The sequence below is a fragment of the Ictidomys tridecemlineatus genome, chromosome 5 (assembly GCF_052094955.1).
Source record: "Ictidomys tridecemlineatus isolate mIctTri1 chromosome 5, mIctTri1.hap1, whole genome shotgun sequence".
Lineage (NCBI taxonomy): Eukaryota > Metazoa > Chordata > Mammalia > Rodentia > Sciuridae > Ictidomys > Ictidomys tridecemlineatus.
Window position 1 is genome coordinate 22002255 of NC_135481.1, and position 11749 is coordinate 22014003.

Genomic DNA, 11749 nt, shown 5'->3' on the forward strand with positions numbered 1-11749 from the left:
TTGATAACACAGACAATGGAAAACTTTCCATTTCAAGGAAATTATATTAACATCCTCTGCTATATTTAATCGATTTTTAAATACAGCACTATTATTAGAAAAACTTTGACAAGAACCTTTGCAGTTTTAGAATTTGATCTTCTCCTCCTAGTGATTCCTCACACAAGGTTATAATCCTTTGGGACATTTCAATTAGTTGCTGTGGAGATGACTAAGTTAATACGAGGAGAGAATGAAGACCTCAGATGGAAAAGAACCAGCAGGTTCTGACTTGAGCACAGAAATCCTCAGTTCACAGAAATAATGGCTGTGTTCTTTAGAGGGTTGCTCCACCTCTGTACCCCATAAAACATCTTTTAAGCGAAATTTATATTTCCAGTAAAATCTTTCTCCAAATAGAACAAATTGAATGTTCTTTACGGTTTTTACAACAAGCATCTCTTTATGGGTCTAAATTTAAATCCTCAAGAGCAGGGACATGTTAAGCCTGGTCTTTAACCACTGAACAGCATTAAAGGTGTATCACAGCTCTTTTGATTAACAGAGAAACCTCTGAACTAGAAGCCAAGCTGAGCAGAGGTAGGTTTGATTTTTTTTTTCTTGAACTAGAACAAAAACCTTCCATTTTTGTCATGAAATCTTGGTTGCCTGAGCCTTAAGCAGAACTGTAATGAAAGTAAAATTTTCAGAAATGAATAGGGATTTGATTGAAAGCTGACATGATCCCATGAAAAATGACCTGACTCACTTTAGGTTTGCTTCCACCTTACCATAAATACTAGTGAATCTATCCTGTTTGCTTGTCAAATCTTCAATCCTGAAATAAATCCATAGAGCTTAGCTAAAGTGATGCCCTTGAACATGGCACTTTGGCTAAAAGTGCACTAATACCTGACCGGGGTCAGAAATGGCTGAGCTGATTGTCCCAAGTCACTGAATAAACCAACCTCCTCTTCTATAGCGGTTGCCTCCTGGGGCATCTGGGGAGTTCTGTGCCCTTGTACTTGATATTCTTTTAAAATCGCGATTTTTTTCCCCATGTGTTATATCATATTCTAGGATGAATTAACTCATAACTAAGAGTAGACCCAAACTCAAAACTAAACTAGAATTTTTCTGAAAAGGCCAAAATTGGTTTCTAATTTTCTTACCCATTTACAGATGCAGAGTAGTTCATGAAACTAAAAGTAGCATGAAAATGACTTAGGACTTACTGTGCCACTGTAAAGCCACATAAAAATCACTTGATATTTTTCTTTGTGGCTTAAGTCCTATTGTCCTTTTTAACTGAGACTCTTGATTTCACAATAAGCAAATGTTGGCATCATTTTTTCAACAAATGAAACCAATTGCACAACACGAAAATTGTAAATTGACATATCCTAAGTACAGTTCTATCTTTCAATAAGAGTACTTACTGCCTGTTACTTTCATTAAAACAGAAATCATATTTCACTAGGAAATTTTACTCTTGATGTGCAGTTGATACCTGAATTATATATTCCATTGGTTTATTTTTTTAAAGCACTAATTGTGTCTTGTTTACTATAATTGTTAACTAATGTTGTGCAGAAAAGATGAGTGATGTATTGGACATAGAATGAGACAAGTCAGCTTGTATGGGCTGTGGTCATAGCCTTGCTATAAGTTGTACCAACCACTGTAAGTTATGTGACCGGCAAGATGTAGTTTCCCTACCTATAGAATATAAAGGTTGAACACAGACTCTGAAGCCAGGTTGTATGTTAAATACATAGCTCTGCCATTTTCCATATGTGACACCTTAAAGATGTCACTTGACTTCACTGTGGCTCAATTTTCTCATCTAATAAATGGAGACAATACTAGTACCTTTTTCCTAGGATTATAAGGATTAAGTGAGAAAAAAAAAGTATATTCGGGACAGAAGTAAATTATATGGATCTGGCACATGGCAAATGCTATGTAAGAGTTATTTATTATCATCTCATTAATGTCATTATCTATAACATGAGCAGAGTTTGGACCAGGTGGTATCTGTAGTTCCTTCTCACTATGAAAGTCTGAGTTAGTTGGAAGCCAGGATTTTCCATCTGCAGTGTCTAGACACTGGCAGTACTGATGAAACAGTCATGGCTGAGGAGGGGAATGGACTTGCCCTTGTCACAAAGTGAGATAGATATCTGCTGAGCTCAGACCAGAAAACAGCCCTCCTACCTCCTATTTCTGAGGTATTTCACTATTCCACGTGGTTTCTCTGAGAAGCCACACTAACTTTTTAACTTTTATTCAGCCTGAACATATTCTCCTTTGCTGAAATGGAGATTTAAAAATAGCAAAGTGTCTAAAATCTTCGACTTGCCAAATCTATTATAAATTGAAATCAAAGACAGCAGTTAGCAGTTGGTGAGAAGGCAGCTGCTGCCCTCTACTGGTATGTCATCCACATTGCCCTGTTCACTGGCTGTTAAAAAATCCTGACTCAGGTGGAAGTAAGTGGCAGCTTTGGGGTGCCAGTGTTGGGGATCAAATCTAGGGCTTTGTACATGCCAGGAAAGCACAGTACCATAGACTTTTAGCCCCAGTCCTGGCCATATATTTGAAGATGAAATGAAAACACAGGGTGCTGACTGACCATATTAACTGGAAAAGAGATACAACCTACAAGAGAGTACTGTGAACTGCTTCCCACAGGTCACCTGCAGGAGCCCCCAGCTTCCCTGTGAACACTTTTTACTTTAGTGTTTCCATATTTGCAAAACAGGAAAATTGTAAACTTACATTCTAGAAACTACCTCATATAATGAGAGCTCTCTCTATAGAACACAGTTCACTACCTTATTTCTGCATTCATTTTTTGGTTTCCGATTTCCATTATTTTTGTCTGTACTCTCTTCCTCACTAGCGTCATTGATTCTAAGATATGCAATTTGCTGGCTTCTCCCTCTTTCCCTCAAATTCTGTCTCTTTCTTTCCTTTAAATGTTTTCTTGTGTTTCTGTTTTATTTTGGTATGCTATTTATTCATGCTGCTTTAGTGTCTGTGTGTTGCCAAATAGGGCCATTAAGATTTATTATGTTTCTGTGTCTCCAAGGAGATTCTAGTTTCAAACTCCATTTAGGTGAACCTGCTCTATTTTCATACAAACAAGTCTCATTCTGTTTGAGGAAGGAAATAACAAATTTACAGATACTCCTAGTAGCATTACCAAGTTTGCATTCAGCACCATTCTTTTAGATGGCTTGTCTGTTATATATCCAAAACCCTGGAAGGAGAGTAAATTTTGGGTATGGTTTCATAGTCACAGAGTCTTGTCAGTTCTTCTTTTAAAACATTTTTAATTGCCCTCCTTTTTCAACCTGCTTCAGGCTCTTAATCACTCATACCTAGACTCCAGTAGCCTTCTAATTGGTCCTCCTGCCCCACCTCTTGTTTAGTCCATCAAGCATAAAACTGCTTATCCTCTATCTCCAGGTACGATTTTAAATATGTCAGCTCCCTCTGGAGAATCCTACTAGTTCCCTATGTTTCATTAGAAACAAATTCAGTCCTCGCATTCTAGATTCTCCAGGTGTTGGGCCCTTACCTACCCATATTTCTGTCTTGACACAATTACTTTATCACATCTGCCTGTCCCTATAAATGCCATATTCGGTTCCTTCATCCACCACCCTTCCTATGCAGAGCTGGTGTACCTTCTCACACCCTGATCTCTCCCTGAAAACACTACCCATCCTTTAGTCTTCAATGCCAAGAAGCATCTTCCAGTTCAGCATTGATCTCTCCCTTTCCTAATGGTGTCTGTTATCTTTTCCTTTATCTTCTGATGAAATTCACCTTCACACTTTATTATCTAATGCCTTGAATTATCCTTTCAGTATGTTTCATGCATGACCACAGATTATAAATTGCTAGGGAAAACTTCTTTGGCATCCATTTCCTCAAGATTTCAAACTCCTTACTCTCAAGCATAATAACTATGCAGCACATGCTAAGCAATCCTCCCTGTTCTAAGTGCTCACCTTACTTAGTTCTCACAGTGGCCCTGTGAAATAGATATTGTTCCCCTCGTTTGAGGAAACCAAAGCCCAGAGAGGTAAAATAACATACTCAAGATGGCAGAGCAAATAAGTAGCAGAGCTGAGATAGTCTAAGTGCACAGTCTATCTCTTAACTGCTATTTTCAGGAAAAAGCAAAAGAAATGCATAATTGTCATCATAAAAGAATATAATTTCCTGGTTTTTAAAGAGCAATTTTTCCTAGAATATTCAAAAAATTTCAGGAAGAAGCCATGTCAATCATTCCCCATACCTATCTAGGTCAATATCTATTCATTACCAGATATTGATGTTAAGCACAGAACAAGGTTAAAGTCAGCAGGGACTCTGAAATCATGGTCTCATCTTGAAATATTGGCTTTGTAAAGTCTTACATCCTCGGGTTCCCAAATACAGAATAGTTCCAAACCGTTTGTTTAAATATGTAAAGATAATCAGAACTCAATAGCTGGCGTTATACTTATTCCTTTTTAAAGCAAATGTTAGGTGGAAAAATTATTATGCTAAGAAAGAAGAATGTGGCTTTTCATGTTTATGATCTCTTGTTTTCTCCTTAGAACACCTTGCACAGAATATATCTAAATCACATCTGGAAACCTGCCAATACTTGAGAGAAGAGCTCCAGCAGATAACGTGGCAGACCTTTCTGCAGGAAGAGATTGAGAACTATCAAAACAAGGTAGAATCTGAAAGTTCTTTCTTAGGATTGTGGAAATAGTGTTTGGGTAGGCTATTTATTCAGAATCCAAGAATGGTCTCATCAGATAGCAGATTTCTGATTAAAAATTATTCTTCCAGAGATGATCATGTCCTTGAGGCTTTGTCAACCTACTGAGATGTCAGCATGTAAAATTTCAGCAAAAACAAACAAATTCTATTGTGTTTTATAAGTACACACACATCTCCTTCTCTTAGTCACCTGGGGACTAGATCAAGCAGCTTCCAAATTCCTAAATGAATTGGAATTTGTCCTAATATCACAGTAGAAGATTTTATAAAGTCCAGAATTTGTTGCAAAAAAAAAATCTCAGCCTCATGTTTCCAGTGGTTATTAAGAAGGACTTTAGACAACATGTACAAACATGAGGTTGGAAACTGATCATAACTCTGGTCTGAACCTAGCTAGATAATCTGACAGTGCTGCTATTTGCTTTTTTCTATACAACACTCTGATCAATAAGCCACTAAAATGAGAGGGAAAGCTGGAGATGGGATTAAAATAATTTTACCTTTGGTAGAAGACAATGCTTGGGTTTTCCTGATAATCATAGAAAAGATCATGGAGATTCTCTCTGTTAATCTTCCCTTTCATGTAACATATGGAAGACTAACATCCCTTCATCCAGCCAGCATATGGCTGGAGAGGGAAACATCAGGCCCAGGCCATGATTCCTGGCTCCTAATCTAAGGTTACTTAGACCCTATCACACCTGAAGAACTAGTCTTAAACAGAGATTGGGGAAAAGTAAGCAAAGATACAGATCCACATCCCCCTGTAACTGCACTGGAGAATGAGTATATAAAAGGAAACTGAGAGGTCAAGTTGGGGAGTAGCAGTGAGTTGCTTTGTTAGCCTTTTAGGTTGCAGGTAACTCCAATAGCCAAAGCTACAGAGCAGAAGTTAGAAATAAGTAAGAAACAGCAAGACATATGAAACGGGATTTCAGAATCAGAGATGCTTGGATTTGGGTCCAGCTCACATATCTACTTTGAAACCTCTGTGAGCTGTCATGTCATGTCTGGACAAAAGAAAAAAATTCTTATGAAAATGCTGAGACATGGATGTCATAAAGCATCTAGCTTATAGTGGGTGTACAACAAATTTTCTTTACTCCCCTCTCCCTCCTTTCCCCCCAAAAAGTGTTATTAAATTTCCCAAGGAAAAACAATAGCCTAAAAGAAGATCCTACTTTGCTGTTCTGTGACCCAAGGCTAAAGCAGTAGCATGTGTTACGGCCCTGACCTCTTTTCAGCTTTTCTGCTCCAAACATTCATAACATCTTGTCCTTATCCCATTGCCACCAAAAAGGTAAGAGGAATCAGAGGAGGCAGGAGGGACATGGAAGCAATCCTTACAACCCGAATTACTGGGTAACTGTTTATTGTTCCATCCTCTAGCCTTCCCGACTCCATTTCCACAGAAGGATATTATAAAATAGGAACAAATCCCTTGTGCCAAAGAGACTGGGTAACCTGTATGTTAATGTTTTCCTCTTGAACAGCAGCGGGAGGTGATGTGGCAATTGTGTGCCATCAAAATCACAGAAGCTATACAGTATGTGGTGGAGTTTGCCAAACGCATTGATGGATTTATGGAGCTGTGTCAAAACGATCAAATTGTGCTTCTAAAAGCAGGTATGCACTTTGCAAGTGAATTTTGATGTCTCTCCCTAACCTGCTTTCACCCGCTTGTTAAAGAAATGCTTGGTAAGGAAGGTGTCGAGAGCACTTTTTCTCCAGTGGTAATAGCTCAGGTTTTTCTTAGAAGAAACTGAGTTCTTTTTAAAGGTTTTTGAGCTGTGTTCAGGAAATATTCCTTCCATTTTGTTTTTCCTCTGGGTGAGAAGATGAAATTGAAGAAAGCCTGCATTCCCACATTTTCTGTCACCTGCATTTTGTGTACCTACCAGGTCCCAAGGCTATGTTTTTAGGAAGGGGCTTGTGGAACTCAGAGAATCTCCCTGATTTTGCTGGTTTGTTTTGATACATATGAATAAGTGCTTTCCTAGCAACTATGAGACTCTGTATCACAAGGTAGAAGTGTGCCAAGGAAGACATTTGTAAATTAGTCCTCATTTCAGTTAAACAGCTCAGCTTCTGCAGAAAGTCTTTGCGTAGGAATAAGCTCTGCTGTCTCAGTGAGACAGCAAGCTGTTGTATCTGAGCCAAAGAGCTACACTGCACACAACACCCCCTGTGCTGTCTCTGTCTCAGAAAGCATCTCTACATTAGCACCTTAGAAACAGACTCCTCTAGATCAGATGACCTGAACCCATCCTACCTCTGCTTAGGTTCTCTAGAAGTGGTGTTCATCAGGATGTGCCGTGCCTTTGACTCTCAGAACAACACCGTGTACTTTGATGGGAAGTATGCCAGCCCCGATGTCTTCAAATCCTTAGGTAAGAAAATCTCAGGGTGCCCTGTGTCTAAATTAGGACTAAAGGATATGTAGGTTAAGTGGAAGCTCTGGTGGAAAAAAAAAAAAATGGAAACGGATTACCTGGAAACCAAAATTGGAGGGTGTTTGTCACTATAGAAAAGTTACACACTTTCAAGTGCTTTTTGTCTCTAGTATATATAAAGGTCTAGAGTTTATCTAGTTGAAAATCGAAGTGACTTATAGTGTATGTCTGTCCTTCTAGTTCCCCTTCCAGGTTGTAAGGAACCACATTTGCAGGGGATATAGCATTCAGATTACTTAGACAATATGATTCAATACATAAAAATCAAGCAGAGAATACAAATGTATGTCCTCCCAAACCTCAGAACAACAACCATCAATGGAAGGAAATGCATATATCAAAGAAATAGAATTAATGAAACTGTGTTGTATGCTTTACAAATAAGTTATTTTGGATTTCTATGATTTAAATGTAATTTAGTCATTAAGAAAAATTAAAAGGTATCTAAAATATATTGTTAAATGATTTTTTAAAGCTGTATAACAGAAGGTGTTTTTAGTTAAGTGTGATACAGCCCGTTGCCATTTAAATATATATACAAAATAAGCAAATCTGAAAGCATAGACACTAAACGTAACCAGTCTTATGGACTATAATTTAAAGAGACTCTCATATTGTGTTTTCAGCTTAGTTAAATAGTTGTAATAGTTTTACCACTAGAATGTGTCATTGGTTAACATTTTTAAGAGTGTTCTCTATAATACAGAGTTAAAAACATAAATGATTCAATTTAACATTTTAGTTAGATTTTAGCCATTAGATCTCACTTAAAATATGGATTGTGAAGTCAGGTAGCCTAACTTGGAATCTCAGGCTATCCTTCCTACCCGTATGACCCTCAGGTACATTACTTATCTCTGCAAGTTTCAGTTTCTTACCTCTGAAATGGGGATCTAAGGCTGTTTTGAGCTATGAGGAAATCCAAAGAACTCTCTTAGAGCAGAGCATGACATATTAATCACACAAAATTCAGCCAAAGTTGGCTCTCATTATTTTGAATGATAATATTGATGGTGGGAGTAATAAAGGTGGTAGTTGATGATGATGGTGTTGGTAGTAATGGTGATGTGGTGGTGGTGGTAGTGACTGGGGCGATGATAGTAGTATAGCAGTGTGGGTGGTAGTAGTGACAGTTATGATGTTGGCTAAAATTTTTCTTTTAAGATTTCAAACTATTAAACTGGAAATATTATTACTATCCTCTCTGATCTTCAACTATTTGATCTCTCTTAACTTTCTTCCATATTTTTCCCTAGGATGACAACCAAAATCCTAAACGGTCTTTATTGTATTATTGCAGGCTGTGAAGACTTTATTAGCTTTGTGTTTGAATTTGGAAAGAGTTTATGTTCTATGCACCTGACTGAAGATGAAATTGCATTATTTTCTGCATTTGTACTGATGTCGGCAGGTAAGATAGCCAAATAAAAATAAAATGGTTTTTAAATGGTCTAGATAAAGAATTTTTACAGCATGCATAACTTTCATTGGCTATTGATATTTGAGAGGGTCCCAAGAGCAGCTCCATGTACTTTTTGAAAAAGATCTTATAATTTTTAAAAAGAGAATTGAATAAAACACAGGCCAGAATTAACCTCCAGAAGTGCTGTGTTGTGGTAGGACAGGGTATTCTTTAACACCAGCTCCAAAATGACATGTCTATTTTAAGACACTCTACCTTTTATTAAATCCATTTGTTTGTCCTCCTCAAGTTTATCTGATTTTAATCTATGTTTTCAACCATTACTGGCCTCTTGGGGATAATCACTTTGCATATTTACTACTTTCTATTTGGAATTCCTCACCAATAGACTTTATCCTAAATATAATTCATTTGGAATTCTGTTGACACTTTTAGTTGCCCTGGATTATAAGACAATTTTCATATTTTACAAAAAGTCTAGCAATATTGATATGGATATTTCATCCAGAAGTACAATTATTACAAAGGGACCATGGTGGTTTTATTTGTAGTCACATGAGTATGACCTTAAATTCAAATGGCTATCCTTTGGAAGGTGAAGATCCTTCCTTCCTTTAAATATCAGTAAAATTAGAAAAGTTTAACATTCTGTTTTATAACTGCCACAGATCACTTTTCTACTCCTTTAGGAGTGAGTTTAGACCTAAAACTGGCCTCTGCGTCTCTAAATATGCATCATAGCATAATCATCTGTATCTGGAGTCAGGAGGAAAGCACTCATTGGAGAAATGATACTAAAAAGTACCATTTTTTTATGTTTAGATCGCTCATGGCTACAGGAAAAGGTAAAAATTGAAAAACTGCAACAGAAAATTCAGCTAGCTCTTCAACACGTTCTACAGAAGAATCACCGAGAAGATGGAATACTAACAAAGGTGAGAGCCAAAGGGTTCTACTTGCCATGGCCTAAATTATCCTTGGCACAGATCATGCTGCCAGCTGCTCTTATAAGTCATATGAACAACCCCCAAAAGCAGCAGCATGCCACAGACTACTAAAAGAAAAATAATCTCCATGAAAAATTCTGTTGAGCCTGGTGCAGGGGTACATACCTATAATCCCAGCAGCTCTGGAGGCTGAGGCAAGAAGGATCATGAGTTTAAAACAGCCTCAGCAACTAAGTGAGGCCCTAAGCAACTTAGTGAGACTCTGTCTCTAAATAATAAATTTTAAAAAAGGCTGGTGATGTTGCTCAGTGGTTAAGTGCCCCTGGGTTCAATCCCTGGTACCAAAAGAGAAAAAAGAAAAAGAAAAGAAAAGAAAATTCTGTTGAGCCAAAAGTCATTACCCAGGTTGAATCTATTTATTATATTGAAAACAAAGTATTCTATAATAATAGGGCAATTATAGGAAAATAGATTTTTTAAAAAAAAATTTAAAGAGAGAGAGAAAATTTTTTTAATATTTATGTTTTAGTTTTCAGTGGACACAACATCTTTATTTTTATGAGGTGCTGAGGATCGAACCCAGCGCCTTGCGCTACCAGGTGAGCGCGCTACCACTTGAGCCACATCCCCAACTCAGAAAATAGATTTTTTAAGAATCAAATCATTTAGGAAATCTTTCTCCTATTCCATCAAAGTTGGGCATAAAGCAGAGTTAACATTCTGCATTGATATAAATTAGAAAAATAATCTTTGAATTTAGAAGAAGGAAGAAGTTATAAAGGACTAAAAAGAGTCAGGATAATCATATATTCTAATATAATCAAAAGAAAATGGCTTTTATATTATTTTCTTTATCAATTTCCTATCACTATCTTGTATTCAAAGCATTAAGGTTTCTTCCTTCCTTCCTTCCTTCCTTCCTTCCTTCCTTCCTTCCTTCCTTCCTTCCTTCCTTCCTTCCTTCCTTTCTTTCTTTCTGATGCTAGAAATCACCTCAGGGCCTCAGGTACCCCAGGCAAGTACTCTACCACTGAGCCATGTCCCCAGCCCAGGTTTCACTTTTAGTAATTATCTTTCACAATAAAAATATAGTTAGGATACCAATTTTAAATGCTAATAGCCTTCAGTGTTAGTGCTAGTTGTATGTTTTTGATCTTAGAAGAAGCTGCTCTATTCATTCTTAGAATATGTGTTTTATTACTGGAAAGGACGATTTGAACAATTTTGTTTTATTTTTCTCTTTGACTCAGTTTCTTTTCTCCTGGTAGCCAAATTAGGTGAAAGGGAAAGTTGGGAGTGAATTGCTGTTTTGTTTTTTATCTTTGTACCTGTTGAATGAGTGACTGGAGCAGGACTAGGGAATGGAAGGGTGAGGAGCTGTCAGGAGCTTCTCACTCTCTGCTCCATCTTCTTACCCAGATGCAAGGGCACCTAACACAGAAAACATATGCTGATATTCGTCCTAGAAAGAATTATTCTGGGCTGAAATCACAAGCTTTTGCCTTTGAATAGAGCCTTAGAGTTTGAGAGTAGTTGTGCAGATCATGTTATTACACTCAACTGGTAAATGGTCAATCAGGGCACTTCTCACTATTCTGACTCTTCTTTTGCTTAGACCCAGAATAGCCTGTTGTAAGGAAAGATATTTATTCAGAAGAAACTTGCCCCTGAAAATGACTAGTGCTAGTTCTTCATACAATATGTAAGGAATGCCCTTATCTCTAGCTGCAGTGCCCTGACTACCTAGGATTGACTGTTCCTCCACTTCTCCATCACTGGACCTCTTCTTTTTATGCAGTGGTAGAAGGCAGAGTTTGGAACAGTAGAGCAGAAAGTATCCTCCCTGATCCTGAGTAAGGAGGAGGCAAGAACCTGGGGTTCTATCTGGATTCGGCCATTGATAAGTAGAGCCATCTTCTGCTTATGAATACTGTCTCAGGTTAAAGGATTCATTTTTAAAAAGGCATTCAGTGAATTATTAGCCTACTAGGATATGACTATATTATCATTTATTTTTAACCAATTCTCTATTACTAGATGTTTAAGTTGCTTCAAGTGTGTATTTCCATCATACACGGGGTTGTAAAGATGGTCCAGATTCCTGATTCTCCATTCTCATGCCTGTCCTCTCCTGACATCATCTCCTTTCTCTACTTACA

At 37.5% G+C, this 11749-nt stretch overlaps 1 protein-coding gene across 2 annotated transcripts in view; it reads left to right on the forward strand.

Annotated features, from left to right (window-relative positions):
* The window catches only part of Rora (RAR related orphan receptor A), a 671520-nt gene that overhangs the window by 650366 nt on the left and 9405 nt on the right, over positions 1 to 11749 (forward strand). For both annotated transcript variants that reach the window (XM_078049529.1, XM_078049530.1), the window contains 5 exons: positions 4596 to 4717; positions 6261 to 6393; positions 7050 to 7157; positions 8521 to 8631; positions 9466 to 9578. In XM_078049529.1, coding sequence (XP_077905655.1) covers positions 4596 to 4717; positions 6261 to 6393; positions 7050 to 7157; positions 8521 to 8631; positions 9466 to 9578 — 587 coding nt within the window. The remainder of the gene's footprint in view (positions 1 to 4595; positions 4718 to 6260; positions 6394 to 7049; positions 7158 to 8520; positions 8632 to 9465; positions 9579 to 11749) is intronic.